The sequence below is a fragment of the Vombatus ursinus genome, unplaced genomic scaffold, assembly GCF_900497805.2.
Source record: "Vombatus ursinus unplaced genomic scaffold, bare-nosed wombat genome assembly UNPS02014830.1, whole genome shotgun sequence".
Lineage (NCBI taxonomy): Eukaryota > Metazoa > Chordata > Mammalia > Diprotodontia > Vombatidae > Vombatus > Vombatus ursinus.
The window spans coordinates 17,796,064-17,813,207 of record NW_020954608.1 but is presented as its reverse complement, the minus strand read 5'-3'; the positions used below and the strand labels follow the sequence as shown (position 1 = coordinate 17,813,207).

Here is a 17,144-nt window from a genome sequence, read left to right as displayed (position 1 = left end):
GTGTTACCTCACTGCCAATTCTCTCTAAAAGAATTCTAGATAATAGAGTAAGCAACTGAGATGTAAAGCATTTTAGAAAGCCACCAGAAGTAGGACATTGTGTTGATAGGTTATGGACTACCATGAGTCTTACATGTTTCCTGTACCAGCATATGGACTGCATCACTGAGTCATCTAGGATGTCAAGACTAAAAAAGTTCCACACTTTTTACACTATGTCACACTGTCTCTATGAGTAGGTGCTCAATAAATATTCATGATTACCACTGAATATACTCTATGGGAAAAGAAAAGGAAAATAGAGAAATCCAGAGGTGTGTCTCAGAACAAAAATGACTTTAATTTGTGAACTAATATGACTGAAAGGATTGTGGTAGTCTCAATAGAAACAGCAAAGTACATTGAAACATTTTACAAAGTAAATACAAAGTAATTTCAGGATGAGGCACTAGGATCTGTGATCAGAAAAGACTACATGAAGGGAGCTAAGTTCTCAGGGAAGGCAGGAATCCTAAGAGGCAAAGGTGAAGTTAGAGTCCAAGCAAAGAAGAGGAAGGAATACAAAGGGGCAGCAAGTAGGTCAATCCAACTAGACTGCAGAGTGTGTGACAGAGAATAATATGCTTGGAAAAATAGATTGGAACAAGGTTGTGAAGGTCTTTAAATGCTAAACAGAGGACTTTGTATTTGACCCTAGAGGTAATAGGGAAGCACTAGGTTTTACTGAGTAGGAAAGTGACAGAGGTTTATTTTCAGAAAATCACTTTGGCAACTGTATAGAGGATGGACTGGAGAGGCGAGAAACTGGAGGCAGAAACACTAATTATTACAACTGGAACATCTCAGAAAAGAGGTAATAAGGGTCTCAACTAGGGTAGTGGCTGTGGCTATGGTGAAGGAGATGGATTTGTGAGATGTTGTAGAGGTAGAAACACCAAGACTTGACAAGCAACTAATTGGATAATGATATCATGAATAGTGAGGATTCAAGAATGACTTCAAGACTGTGAAAAAGAATAACCAAAAGAATGGTGGTGCTTTCTACAGAAATATTGAAGTTTAGAAGGGCAAGAGGGTTTGAAATGTACAGTAGGCAGGTGGTAATGCAGGACTGGCTGATAGGGGGCTGATGAAAATGCAAGAGAAACAGTTATTTTTAAAAATCTTCATGAGTCAAGGTTAGGAAGCGGGGCAAACTAACAAAACTCTATCATTATGAAATGAAAGACTTACTGATAGAGAAATCCATCCTCTAATTTACCACTTCAAAGAAGTGCAATCAAAGAGGAAAGTTCTTCGAAGTATAAAGATCATGGAATCAAATATATTGATCTAATTAATAAAAGTGGAGTGATTTGCTTGAGCTCCCCCCCAAACTCCTCCAAATACCTATAAAAAAGGCTCTAAACAAATTCTAAAGCAGCAGAACCCACAAAAAGACAGAGTGAAACAAATTTCCAGCCCAAGACAGCCTGAATGGTTGATCAGAAAGGTATATCTCGCTGGGCTGGGAGAGGAGGGCAGTTTGGCGTGGGTGCGCAGGCCTCAGCGACCCTAGAGCAGGCCTCAGAGGACTGAATTGCAGGAAGTTGCGGTGGTTTGCAGACTTCTTAACCCATGAAGGCCAAAGACAACTTGGAAGGTCAGTGAGAAAAGTCTGTGTCAGTGTGGGGAGAGAGAAAAGCCGGTGGTCTCAGCGTCTCAGCTCCAGTCCCCCAGCAGCTGGTGCCCCGGAGCTTCCGGCCCACAGACTGATGGGGAATCGAGTGGCTGATCAGAGGGGGACTGCAGGGATCTCTCTGCTGCTGCAGGATTCTCTTGCTTTGCTTGTGCTCGGATCTGGGTCACAGTTCTGGGTGGCGGTCCTGGGGCGAGGAGGAGCACTGGTGTGGTGGAGCTTGTAGTAGCTGTGGAGAAGAAACCCTCCTCACAGTTCCAAGACAGAAAAAAGTGCTCATAGACCAGAGCACAGGCCAGGAAAGGAGTAAACACCTCATCCTTGATCATGCCACCTTGGAAGAACTGAAAATTTACAGGTCCCTAGAAAAGAGTCAGACTATATTATCTTACTTTGATGACAAAGAAGATCAAAACATACAACCAGAAGGAGACAACGAAGCCAAAACTCCTACATCCAAAGCCTCCAAGAAAAATATGAATTGGTCCCAGGCCATGGAAGAGCTCAAAAAGGATTTTGAGAAGCAAGTAAGAGAAGTAGAGGAAAAACTGAGAGTGATGCTAAAGGAGACTCAAAAAATACTGAAGAAAATAACGCCTTAAAAAATAGCCTAACTCAAATGGCAAAAGAGGTCCAAAAGGACAATGAGGAGAAGAATGCCCTTAAAAGCAAGCTTAGCCAAATGGAAAAGGAAGTCCAAAAGCTTACTGAAGAAAATACTTCCTTAAAAATTAGAATGCAGAAATTGGAAGATATGGACAATTTGAGAAATCAAGGTACTGTAACACTAATCAAAAGGAGTGAAAAAATAGAAGAGAATGTAAAATATCTTATTGGAAAAACAACTGACCTGGAAAATAGATCCAGGAGAGAGAACTTAAAAATTATTGGACTATCTGAAAGCCATGATCAAAAAAAGGGCCTAGACATCATCTTTCAAGAAATTATCAAGGAAAACTGCCCTGATATTTTAGAACCAGAGGGCAAAAGAGAAATACAAAGGATCCACCAATCACCTCCTGAAAAAGATCCCCAAAGGAAAACTGCTAGGAATGTTGTAGCCAAATTCTAGAATTCCCAGGTCAAGGAGAAGATATTGCAAGCAGCCAAAAGGAAACAATTCAAGTACTGTGGAAAGACAATCAGGATAACACAAGATTTAGCAGCTTCTACATTAAGGGACTGCAGGGCATGGAGTATGATATTCTGGGGGGCAAAGAAATTAGGACTACAACCTAGAATCACATACTCAGCAAAACTGAGTATAATCCTTCAGGGTAAAAAATGATCATTCAATGAAATAGAGGACTTTCAAGCATTCCTGTGGAAAAGACCAGAGCTGAATAGAAAATTTGACCTTCAAATACAAGACTCAAGTGGAACATGGAAGAGGTAAACAGGAAAGAGAAATCATAAGAGACTTATTAAGGTTGAACTGTTTACATTCCTGCAGGGAAAGATGATATTTGTAACTCATGAGTCCTTTGTCAGTATTAGGGCAGTGGGAGGGAAAAAATTATATGTTTGTATGGATAGATAGGTAGATAGATAGAGGGCACAGGGTGAGTTGAAAATGAAGGAGTGATATCTGGAAAATAAAATTTAGGGGTGGGAGAAGATTATATTGGGAGGAGGAGAAAGGGAGAAGTAGAATGAGGTAAAATATCTCACATGAAACAGACAAGAAAAGGCTTTTACAGTGAAGGGGAAATGGGGGAAGGTGAGAGGGAATGAGTGAATCTTATTCTCATAGGATTTGGCTCAAGGAGGGAATAACATACACAATGGGGTATGGAAATCTATCTTACCCTACAGGAAAATAAGGCGGGAAGGGGGCAAGAAAGCAGGGGGTTGATAAAGGGGAGGGCAGATTGAGGGAGGGGATAATCAAAAGCAAACACTTCTGAGAAGGGACAGGGTCAAAAGAGAGAATAGAATAAACAGGGGGTAGGATAGGATGAAGGGAGACATTCTTGGTTTTTCACAACAGGACTACTATGGAAGTGTTTTGCATGACCACACATCTATAACCTGTATCGAAATGCTTGCCTTTTCAATGAGGGTGGGTGGGGAGGGAGGAAGGGAGAAAAATTGTAACCCAAAGTTTTAAAAACACTTGTTAAAAATTTAAAAAAAAATTTAAAAAAAATTAAATTAAAACAACAACAACAACAACAACAAACGTGACAACAAATTTACTAACCAGGTTTGGGATAGGAGAATAGTAACAATGACAATACATAAACATTTATATACATACATACACATATGTATATAACAGATGTGTGTGTGTGTGTGTGTGTGTGTGTGTGTATGATACTGGAGTGGTTTGACATTTCCTTCTCTAGCTTATTTTACAGATGAGGAACTGAAGCAAACAGGGTAAGGGACTTGCCCAAGGTCACACAGCTATTAAGTGTCTGAGGTCAGATGTGAACTCATGATGTTGAGTCTTCCTGATTCCAAGCCCAGTGTTCTATCCACTGTGTCACCTAGCTGCCCCGCCCCCACATATCCACATATGTGTGTATGTATGTATGTATGTATGTGTGTGAAAGAGAGATTTGTTGAAATGAAATCAAACTATTCCTATAATCTTAGCTTGCCTGTAGTCAGGATTTTACAAGATAAATGTATAAAATCATAATACATCGCTAGACTATAGAGATCTTCTAATTAAACTTAATTTTACATACAAATGAAGTAAAGCCCAGTGAGGTGAATGACTGGTCCAAGGCTACCTAATTACTGATATGAAATATTAATTCCAAATTTAAAAAAAAAACAATGGAAAAAAAGCTTCAGTATTCTAATCAAATTTAAATAGAAACTTATCAGAAAGACAAATACATTAAATATCTATTTAACCAATTATCACCACATGACCAGGATTATACTCTACATTGTATGAAGTATAATCATTGTCTTAGAGATAAGCAGACTTTGAACTTCTCTTTATTTTCAACATTTTAGCTTACATTCCTAAACTTTTTGAATGAACAGTAATGTTTACATTCAAGATTTGTAAGTAAGAAATGAAAATAGTTGTAAATGGGGTTTGGGGGAATTAATTACTTTCAAAAAATATTCATATAATTTGTGATTTCAAATTGATTAGTTGCCAATATAGGATTTATACAACAAAGAGAAGCTATAAGACTCATGTTCAAATATTAGTTTATTTTAAAAAAAGGAAATGAATTGTAAAGTTTGAATTCTAAGTTGTTTTTAGCATATGAGATTATCAAATTTGGGTATGTGACTTAGAACCCTCTGAGCCTTAGGTCCTTCCTCTATAAAGTTAAAGGATAAAAACTAGATAATCTCCAAGATCCATTCTGGTAATATATTTATATATGCAAACTCAAAAGAGATAAAGACAGCAGTACAGTGCAAGTCTTACTTTGCCAGTATTTCCCAATTTTCATCTGAATCTCTAGGGAAGTCATAGGTTAAATTCATAGGAAAGCAAGGAAACCAAGTGCCAAAATTCAAAAAGCAGTTTGGTGGTGTTAGTGACAAGTAATACGCTTAAGAACAAATTGACTGTAATTTTGATCTTCTTTCTACCCTACCTGTAAAACCCAAGAGAAAGCTAAAACTTTCTTTTTTCTCTTTTTAGTGAAGATGGAGTGTGATAAAGGTAAGGGTAATGAAAAACTATTGAGACAGCTGACAAAATTGAGAACCACTACAATATACAAATTTTCCTTTCTGTAAAAAAAAAATCCATTTTAGAAAGTTATTATGATTCAACACTACTATGTCTCTATCTCTGTCTCTCTCTCCCACATGCACTAAAAGTTAAGACTAGTTTTCCTTCTGGTAAAAATTGTGGCCTGTCCAAGAAAAACCGCAATGGATATGAACTTTTTTTTTTCCTTCCCCTAAGAAAATCAACCAAATGCAATGCAAAGAAAATTGCTCTCTTTTAAAATGGTTTCCCCACCCTGTTCTGACTTTAAAGAAAAGGGCAATTAAAATATGACCTTATCTGACCTAAATACTGAGAAATTTTTCTAATACTAAAGCATTACAAGTCAAACTTAAACAAAAAAAAAGACCCAATGAAACTAATAAATGAGCTAATGTCTTGAACTATGTCATCAGGTCCAGTCAATCAATGATACATAAAACAAATTAAATTTTAGTGCAATCATTTTATATATTTATAAAATCTATTCCCTACCAAATCCTACTTATGAGACTAAAATTTCAAAAAACACAAGAAACTCAACAAGAAATTTCAAGAAACTCCCCTCTTCAAGGGGAAGGAAAGGAGAAAAGATTGAACATTTTAATACAATCATATAATTAAGGAGCAGGGAAAAAAAAAAGATGAGGGCTTAGATTTGTTGGCCTCTACAGTGCCTTCTAGCTTTCAAACTATCAACCTATCATTAGCACAATTACTTTGAATAAATGCTTACATTTCTGTAACATTAAACAGTTTGAAAACCTCTTACGTTACTTATCTAATATACCTAATTAAAATGTTATTACTGCCATTTTCCAGATTACAAAGCTGAGTTACAGGAAAATTAAGTCTTAGAAGTGACACAACTAAGAAATGGCAGAACCAAAACTAATAATAATAACAATAATAATAATAATAATAATAATCTTTACTTACATAGCACTTCAAGGGAAGAGCTTGAGTCCTACTATTAATTAACTGAAGATTGTGTGAGCATTTCAAAGTTTCTGAAATTAAAGCTTAAAAAAAATAATTTGTACCCAGATATTCTATTGCAGGTCCAGTGTTGTTTCTACTACTTGTTTAGCTGTTTCAGTTTTGTTCGACTCTTCCTGATTCCATTGGGGGCTTTCTTGGCAAAGATACTGCAGTGATTTGTCATTTCCTTCCCAAGTTCCTTTTACAGATGAGGGAACTGAGGCAAAAACTAGCCCAGGGTCACACAGCTAATAAGTGTCTGAGACCAGATTTAAACCCTGGAAGACAAGTCTTCCTGACTCCAGGTTTGGCACTCTTATCTACTGCACCACCTATGCCATACTACAATGTTCAAAAGTACATACAGTAATTCTGGGACTTCTTCAGAAGAAATTAAGGCCAATATTTTCTTTTTCTTCTTCTTTTTTTTTAATAACATGTTCTCCCAGTTGATTTTAAGTTTGTTTTAGTGAAAACTTATAAGATGGGTTTCTCAAACTGACAGCTGAACTGGGCCTATATGAGAATTTCAGGGCAAAAATCCTGAATCTTGAAAAAAGCTTCTTGCTTTGCATGTGTTCTCCAGAGCATCCAATTCAGAAGACAATCACTCCCACAAGGTAAATGGATATTAACTAATACAACTTTTTTGTGCACACCATATATATCTTGACTTTATCATTATCTTTATATCAATCTGTCATGCTGCATGAACTTCAAAAAGTCATATTAACTCTGAAAAAGTAGCTATTAGCAAGAGAAAGGGTGGCCATCTCAGTCTTAAAAATTTCACAGTTTGTCCACAAAATGACTTGCTTCATTACTACTTTTAATCCTTCCAGGTTTGATATTATAGGAAAACTAACCAAAAAACTCCATTTATTTTGTAGCTCATTAAACCAAATAAAGTATAACTAAAGGTTGCTCATGTAAATTTTCTTCTTCCATTGTACCAGTTTTCAGAAAAAAAAAAACAAAGCTTATTTAGTACCTAACAATCTTCAGAATGAAATATTAAATTTCATTTGTAGTATTTTAAGTGTTTAAAGAGGGAAGAGAACCCTTTTATAAAAAAAAAAAACCTCTTACTTAATATATCCTTGACTCATAAACCTTGTTCATCTTATTTTCCTGTAAATAAAAGAAAGTAACTTTCACGTATTTTGCTGACCAAGATGATGAATGGAAAAAAGTGAAATATTTTCCAAGTTTCACACAAGCTGACTACTTAAATGGAAGAGAAAGAGAGAGAGAAAAAGATGGGGAGAGGGAGAGGAAGAAAGGAGAGGTAGATGAGAATGAATTTTTCATTTGGAAAATTACTCTGTACTATTTTTCAAAGTGACATTTTCAATTCCAAAATATCTTTTCTTTTTCCTACATAAAACAATAACTGCATACCTCTAGTAATGGATGTAGAAAAAAATAGCTTCTTTGCAACAAGAAACATCAGCCTTCTAATGCAGTGCCGACCTGCTTTAAAACAGTTATATTACCTTAAAACAGCTTAAAAACAGTAATATTACCTTAATACTTAGAAAATGGCCTTTTGAAGTTCAATACCTAAGGCATGTTTGTAAAAGCTAGGTACATAGCTCTGCAAAGACTTTGACTCCCGCACAGAAGCAGATAACACTTTTCTTGAGGTTTTTTTTTTTTTAATTATAAGCCCCTTCACTGTAGAAAAAGGCTAAATAAACTTCGAAAGGAACGTTTTAAAAACGTATCCAGGTATGACCTATCTCTGCAACCAAACTGATCCTGTCTTTTTAATAAAACACTGCATCAAAAGATTGTGGAGTAAAGGAAGGGGAAAAAATTATCTACTCTACAACCAACCTCTCTGCAAGTTCTCATGAGCACATTAGGAAGGAGGAGGGAAGTGGGATGGGGAAAACCAAGGGCTTGCTTGCTCCTGCCGTACACTTCACCACCAAACAGATCTTACTCCTTGGCTCTGTATACATTTTGAAGTCCTTTAAAAGGAAAGGAAAGGAAAGAAATAAAGAAAAATGTCCATCGCCCCCCCACCCCCACCCCACCATAGTCTGCATCTTTAAGAACATATTTCAATACCTCCCTCCAAGCTGTCTTCCGAAACCCACCCAATCTGTGAGCATGATGGGCAAGGGAAAAGAGGCAGTGTAAATTAACTCTCCCCCAACCCTCATCCCACCCCACCCCACCCATTACCAGCTCCCTCCACCGAAAAGCCTCAACTCAGCAGAATGGGATCATTTGGTGATTCATACCAAAGCCACATCCACGGGGTCCGTCTCCCTCCTCCAAAATGAGAATAATCATAATACTATCGTGATCGTAAGCAACACCCTCAGCCCATGCCATCCTCCCAATGGGCTTTTTCTTCCTTACCCAGCAGAAGCAGCTTGACCTCCCGGGCGGCTTTCTCGCCATCCTCCCGCAGGTTACGGTCAATCATCTTACTCCGTTCCACCGCCGCCTTGTCCTCTGCACTCAACGTACAGCCCATCTTGCGGAGCGTCGGGAAGGACCGTTCCTCCCTCCACCTCCAACGTCTACCTCTTCTTCCCCAATTCCAAATGCAAGGCTCCTCTGCGGTCGCCTCTGGGCTCGATCGTGAGCTTAAAGGCAGGAGAGGTTCCAAGGAGTCCCTCTCCGGGAGCTCTCCCCACTTACCAGCCCACTGGCGAAACTAGGAGTCTAGGAAGCGAGTGCCAGAAGCATCCAGGGGAGGATTCTCAGGCCCTGAGCTCCCTTCCTGGGAGGGGCACTTCAGCTCCCCGGGACCCAGACAGGAGGATGGAAGGCAGGGGATACTGTTGCTGCTGCCAAAACTGATACAGATAGTATTTAACGCCCCCAGCGCGCAGCCGCCGCCGCCGCCGCTACTGCTCTGGCTGCTGAAGCTGCACCTCCCCGGGAGTGCAATGCGCCCGCGTACTCTCGCCCCAGCCCGGTCCTGGCAGCGGCCCCGCCTCTTTCCCTTCCCTCCACTCCCCACGGCGCGCACCCGCACACGTGCACTCGGACAACACCTCCCTCTGCAAGACGCGCGCGCGCCCCCGCATTTCCTTTCCCACCCACTTCACTCCCCCGCCCCCCCTTTTCTGAGGCCAGTGCGCAAATGCTCGCGCCCCCTCTTAGTGCCCCCGGTGCGCGCAAGCCTTCCCGGCCCAAGGGGAAAGAGGGTCAAGTTTTGGGAAAAAGCAAATCCACTGACATAGGCTGCCGCCCCCTCTTTCCCGCCTCCCTTCCACCACTGTGAGAAATGGGCTTATTTCCTCCTGGAAATGCAGACCTGCTTGTTCAGATGCAGTGGGGTGGGGGAAGCTGCCAAACTTAGAAGCCAAAAAAACCCAGTCCTTGGTGTCTGAGCATGCCCAGCTCCGTTGCTTAAGCCGCAGGGGAGTTCTCAAAAGTGTAGGTCCCATATCTGTTGGCGTTTGGGGCCTGTGGGAAGGAAAGGGAGAGGAGGGAAGAAGGAAGCAGAAGCATTTGCTGGGGAGATACTCCTCGTCCCATCCCCTCCCTTAGTAAGGAAAGCGAGAGGAGAAAAGTGGGAGGGAAAGAAACTAAGATAAGTGTCCCCACCAGCGTTACTCTGACTAGTTTTGTCCAAAACAAAACGGCAACAGACAGCAAGATTTTCAAATAAAGTAAGAAAATGTGGAACAAAGTGCCAGGATAAACACAGGTACTATAATTTAACTCCATTAGAAACTGTGGTGGATAATGTATCATGAAGTCCTGATCCTGCTTTATGATCTTGTTCCCCCCATTCCCTGAATGGACTCTCCCTTCACTTCACTCTCTCCCTCTGCCTGATATCCTTCCTCTTTTTCAAGGCTAAACTCGCTCTCAGTTAGGCCTTCCCACATTTCATATTAAAAACTCTCTTTCTCTTTGAATTTCTACCAATACTTTCTTTGGACTTCTACCTTAGTCTCATTTAACTTATATTAAAGGTACTTGTGTACTTGTCTTATTTACTCTAGATTGTAAACTCCTTGAGAGTTAGGACCATATCTGTTTTCAGCCTTTTATCCTCCAGCTTCTAGCAAAATGCTCTACATATAGTAGGTGCATATTAAATGCTGAATTTGTGCAATGGCTAATCAGCTGGAAGCACTTGAATTCTGTACAAGGGTATGTATGCCTTTTTATGTTGGAAAGTGCACTGGCGTTTAAGCCCAAGGAACTAGATTCAAATCCTACTTCTTTCTCTCTCCACACCCTCATACAAAGTATGACCTTGGGAAAGTCACTTAACCCATCCAGTCCTTTGTTTATCAGTGAAATTTAGAGTTGGAGTAGATGACCTCTAAAATCTCTTCTAAACTATAAAACTATGATTCTGTATTCCTGATAGTGCCGTGTACATAATAAGACCTTAATAAGTATTTATTGAATTACATAAATATCAACTTACCCTACTGTTCAGGTAGGTTATAAATTCCTTGAGTAGAACTATATCTACTAAATTATGTTTGATGTCACCAGGAAGGCCTTGTACAGTGTCTTTCACATATAGGTGCCCATTAAAGTGTTGTCGATGGACTGCTCCAAGAAAACAAATTCAACACGCACTTAATTGTTGAAAATAAAATGGTGGTGGGGATGGGATGGACAAAAATAAATGCTGTTTGGTGATAAAAGAATTTTTTAAAATTTATTTGTAAGGTTTTCTTTTCCTTCCAAAAGAGAAATAGTAGGCAATGGTAGTATTATACTAAGGTTCTTTCCCCCAAGAAAAAGGTGGCCTAAATTAATGATATAATCAAAATAACTTTAGATCAGATCAGCGAAGAAAGCTGACTAGCAGAAGTCACATGGAGCAACTTGTGAACACATGTTCAACTCTAAGTCAGTCCAACTCAGGGTATGGAAGACATCTCTAGCCATGCTTCAGGTCTTTCCTATAATTGCTTGCAACACCAACAGAAACAGGCTTCAGATTATTCTTCATTCAGCAGCTTATTATTATATTCCTAAATACTATCAAAATTTATATTCACTGTAGTCTGTCAAGTTAAATGAGGCAATTCTTAATCACCATACAGGTATGTTTTCTACTGTCTTCTCCCAGAAATTTCAAGCTACAAATTGGAGGCTAAGAGTTACACCAAAACAAAAAGGAATTTTAGCCAGAAGTAATGCAATTCAATAATAATAATGATATTAATGATAGTATCCTCAAAATATACTGGAAAACTCAACCAGTAAACCAGGAATTGGACCGTTATAACATACTGAACTGATGAATTTAATAATTCAGAACAATGGTCCAGAAAAACATAAGAATAGCAACATCCAAAATAGATATTGTCAAACTAAATGTTCATGATATCCAAATTAAATGGTATGAAAAAAATTAAAAGAGACTTAAAAGAAGAGATGAGAGTCATGAAGAAAGAGAATGGGATACGTACCATTTTTCACCGCTGTCCCATTTGCTAGTAGAATTGTACTGAAGATGTACTGAAGAACCTACAAAGAGCTACAGCTACAAAAAGCAGTTCTTTTATTTACCCATATAATAGAATATGAAAGATTAACAGCAGGATACTAATGTGTCCCATCACCCTTTCTATCTGTGCTCCATTAAAAAAAAAAAGAAGAGAGAAATGATAGCAAGCCTAAAACAACAGCAAAGTAAAGCAGTTTTAGGCAAGTTAACATACAAGGGGGGCTTTGTGTACCCTGAGACCACTATAACAGCTGTGAACTTCCTAACTTTCAGATTATTATTAAGGGTATATCACGTTCTTCCCAGGATGGCAACCTAGATATCATCCTTACCTACTCATCTTTTCTCACATATTGTGTTTAATCAATTCATAAGTACACTTGATTGTAGGTTTTATAGCTTCTCTCCTATATATCCAATTCTCTTTTTTATGAAATTGCTATCACTCTGATTCAGGCCCTTATGCCTTGGCTATTGAGTTAACCTGTTGGTTGGACTCTGGCTCAAGCCTTTCGCTACTCCAATCTATCTTCTACTCAGTTGCCAAATTGATCTTCCTTAAGCACAACTTTGACCATGTCTCTCCTCCATTTAAAAAACTCCATTGGTTCCCTGTCACCTCTAGGATCAGATATGAAATCCTCTGAGTTAAAGCTCTTCATAACCTGGCCCCTTCCTACCTTTCAAATATTCTTACACCTTACTCGCCCCACATGTACTTGGTGATCCAACCATCTTGCTCCATCTCCTTCCTCCAGTATTTTCAATGGCTCACCCCTATGCCTGGAACTCTTTCTCACCTCATCTCTATCTTATACCTTCCCTGATTGCCTTCTGGTTCTAGCTAAAATCCCTCCTTAAGAAGCCTTTCCTGATTAATATCAATGCCTTCTCTCTAAGTTTTTCATAGCCATAGCTTGTTTGTACATAGTTCTTTCTTACTGTCTTTCCCATTAGACTATGAGTTTCTTGAGAGCAGGGACTTTTTTTTTTTTTGCCTTTCTTTGTATCTCTGACACTTAAGACAGTGCCTGATACATTGTAGGTACCTAATAAATGCTTGTTGTTCATTTGACATCCTGAAAGGAACCTTTTGCTCACCAATCAGTCCCTGACAATACCATTGGTTAGATTAACAGCAGGACCAGTGTGATGAAACACCTCCTATAAATCAAAGAGACAGTGACATAGGGGCTGTAAACTGTCCCTCCTCTGAAACGTTATAATGGTTGACATAGAGGACAATGGAGTAAGTGGTGCTCCTTCTGTTCTAGCACCCCAGGAAGGCAGCGTATGTGAGAACAAATCATAGATACCAGTAACATATGTGCTAGAAAAGTTTTGGTGATAGAACTGTTTTTATCACCATTATAGAGATTTTTTTCTGATACCTTCTAGATCAAGGATTACTGATTTTACAGTGTCCAAATTATACATTCAAACTGGTATTGTGTAGGTATTAATTGCTCAAAATGTGTTTTGACTTTTAAGTTTTGAGTTCAGGATGTCAGTCAGTCTAATTTATGTAGCCTCTTTCTCCTTGATAGTCCTATGCTCAGTGTATCTTGTTAGGAGAAGACCAACCAAAATAAGAGTGAAAGTTGAGTTGTTACTTAAAATCTAAAGGGGGAAAGTTGAAAAACCTGAAATTATTGGAAATATACATTTATTTTCTTTTATTTTGGAGGCGATTGGGTTTAAGTGACTTGTCCAGGGTCACACAGCTAGAAAGTATTTGAAGATGGATTTGAACTCAGGTTCTCCTGACTCCAGGACTGGTGCTCTGTTTACTCTGCCACCTAGCTGCCCCAGAAGTATACATTTAAATCAAATCCCAGAGGTGCTATCTAATAATGTTACATGGCAAAAAAAAAATCAATGCTGATATTAGAAATGATTTGGAAATACAGATAGACACATTTAGAATGGTACTTCAAAAAGTCCTTTTCAAGTTTGATAGCAAAAATCCAACTATTAGACCAACTATAACAAAGCAGAGTAATTTTAAAAAGCTGGTGCCTGCTATGACTATCACGAGCAAACATTCTCCCAAACAAAAATCTATATAATATTGAGAAAAAAACAAACAAACAAAAAAGTCTCATCACCCTGTAAGAAATATGGTTTTAATGCCAGCACCTCTTAGTTCAATTTTAATGGTGGGATGAAAAGAGACACTTGCAAGTCATTGAACATTTAACAAAAGGAGGTTTACTTGACCCTAACTCAACAAGAATATGCAATAACCATACAGTGGCAATTAGCTTCTCTAGATGTAGCCACATAGCCTCCATATGAAAATGTGTCTGGTCAATAGGCAAGGAGGTACTACTAATGGATTAATAAACAACTCTCCAAAAAAGAAATTATATGTCTATGTGTGACACACTTTTAAATTTAGTTTGCCTTATTAACATTTTCTTCATCATTTTCTCAAGTCTGGATAACAACAAAACAATGAATTAAGTCCGGTTTGTAGTGTTTGCCTCTTTCCAAGGCAAAAATGCTCAGACTGAAAATTTAACAATCAGATCTCTAACCAGCTTAAGCCCACTCTAGCATACCCCTGTTAGCAGGGCCAGATAAGGTGACTCAAATGGATTTCATAAGTCCACCAGGTCCAATGGGTCCAGATTCCACATGGCTGGGCCTTTTTATGCCTTTAGATAATCAGGAAACCTAGGGACAAGGGTCAATCATATCCTTGGGGGCAGCTGTAACTTCTTTTTGGGAGAGCTTTCCCATGTTGTAGGTGAGAAGAAACTTACAGTGAAGTCGTCCTGTCACACACATCACAGCAGCTAAAGACAGATTAATACTTGCTCATCAAAAAAAAAAAAGTGGGGCAGAGGATTGATAGATAGAGTACATCATGAACAAATAAAAAATTTAAAGACTCATTTTTAAAACACACATACCTCACTTCACAAAGCAATAATGAAGGCAGATGACCATTATATGTCACTGAATTCATAGAATAAAGCCCAAGGTGGGTTACCCATAAATGAGCTAAGATAAAAACATGAAATCAAAAGATCCTGATTGGGTGACATATACATGAACTCAATGAAAAATATGTGAATAAAAAATGGTCCACAAATGCTTGAGTCATGTAAATTAATTTATATAAATGGAGAGTATTTATGCTAATGATTCAGTATCCAGTCATCACCTCTAGAAATTATGTACAGAGGTAAGCTTTAAGGCATCTAGATTTACGATTCAGTAGAGATTATACAATTAATTCTGCATCTGCTTTATAACCAGAAAGACTTAATCAGATAGCTACAAAAAAAAACTAGAGGTGAACTAACCCAACAAATCCCCCATACAATCAATATGAACCCCAATATATCCCTGAATATTCATCAAATAAACTGAGCAGTAAACAGACCATTACTATGGACAATACTATTGTCTACAGTCACTGATACATGAAAATTTTAATAATTTTTAAAATAGAACATTTTAAATAGAAATTACCAAATCAATCATAATCTCTAAACTGCATGGAATGAAAAATATTAAAATATGAAGATGAAATGACAATCATGTAGGAAAAGGACAAGATACATATTTTTTCTTTAGTTCTATCTGCTACTGTGTTTGTTCTAAAGAAGCTTTCAGTGAGTGTACAGAATTTGAGCTTCCATCTTAATATTCATTCAATTACCAAAATAAATAAATAAATAAATAATTCCAACAAAAACAACCCCCAACGGTTCTTTTATCTACCTGCACAATAGTTTATGGAAAACTAAATAAAAAAGATTTTTTACTTCCCTGTTAGCCTTTTAAAATTAAGATAAAAATATTATCCTCATTTTACAGATAGTAGACTTAATTATTCTGAGTTAGCAAGGAGGTGGCAGAGCTAAGACTAGAAAGAGTTCTCTTGATTACTGGAAGAGGGTTCTTTTTCCTATACTAGGCTAAATATCTGTATCTACATTTACATATACATCTATATCTACTTCTACGTCTACATCTACATCTGTATTTATATCTAACCCCAGATATTTTTATATATGTCTCCAATTGTATTTCAAAGTTATTTAGTCTCAATGCTTGAACAACACTTCACGCGTATAACACTACAGTGAGGGATATTTAAAAAAAAATAGTGACTATAATTCATCCCTTTGTGAAACTTACCCTCTAAGTGAGGAATTAAAGACACAAAGTGATAAAATACTTTAAGATCAATATAGCAAGTTCAAACTAACACAACACCAACTGAAACAAAGTGCAAAGGAAAGATCAAGATCAATTCTATGAAGCTGAGTTGAGAAGACTTCTGAGAGAAGATAGTTTTGAGTAGGTTTTGAAGGTGAAGAAATGGATTGGTAGGGGGATCAGAAGATGACATTCCAAATGGGAGGTACTACCATCACCCTCCTTCAGGACTCAATAATTCTATTAAAGGAGTCTAACACTGGCTACATTGATAGGTTTTTCTTTCTTGGTTACCATGTCATGCTATTGATTCATACTAACCTTACAGACCATTAAATCACCCATCTTCCTTTATATGACCAGACCAAAGAACTCTCTTGAAGGTTTTGAAACTTTCACCTCTGGAACTTCCACTCTGGGATTCTGCTGCCTAAATTAGCAGGCCTAGGCTTTAATCCTACTTCATGGCCATCCTTTTGTCAGTTCCAGAATCATGATCAAATAAACTCTATCATGGCACCTGGAAGGGGTATGTCAACCTACTCCCCAAAGGCCCTGCTTATAGTTGCTTGTTACTTTTCATACCATAGTGACAGTCCCTGGCTACTACTTTCTTTGTACTTTTTAAAAATTAATTTATTTATTTTTAGTTTTCAACATTCACTTCCACAAGATTTTGAGTTCCAAATTTTCCCCCCATCTCGTCCCTCCCCCCCACCCCAAGATAGCATGCGTTCCTCTCCCAGCCCGGCTCAATATACCTTTCCAATCAACCATCCAGGTTTGCTGGAGCTGGAAATTTGTTTCACTCTGTCTTTTTGTGGGTTTTGCTGCTTTAGAATTTGTTTAGAGACATTTTTTACAAGTATTTGGAGGGGTTTGGGGGGGAGCTCAAGCAAATCACTGCTTTTACTTCACTATCTGGGCTCTGCCCTGGCTACTACTTTCTTATGTGTATTTTCTTTCCTTATTAGAATGTAGTTTCTTAAAGACAGGGACTGCCTTTGCTTTTATATTTTTATCCCTAGAGGTTATCACAATGTTTGTAAATATTAACTTCTTAACAACTATTTTTTTCATTCATTTATTCATTCATTCATTCATGTCTCACATCCTATATTTGTGTAATAGAATATTTAACCCAAGTGTAGACTAAATCAGATTTG

At 38.0% G+C, this 17,144-nt stretch overlaps 1 protein-coding gene across 1 annotated transcript in view; it reads right to left on the bottom strand.

Moving 5' to 3' along the window:
• The window catches only part of GNAI1 (G protein subunit alpha i1), a 114,094-nt gene extending 104,847 nt beyond the window's left edge, over window positions 1-9,247 (bottom strand). The window contains exon 1 of the mRNA XM_027838829.1: window positions 8,727-9,247. Coding sequence (XP_027694630.1) covers window positions 8,727-8,844 — 118 coding nt within the window. The 5' untranslated portion in view covers window positions 8,845-9,247. The remainder of the gene's footprint in view (window positions 1-8,726) is intronic.
• Window positions 9,248-17,144: the final 7,897 nt, after the last annotated feature.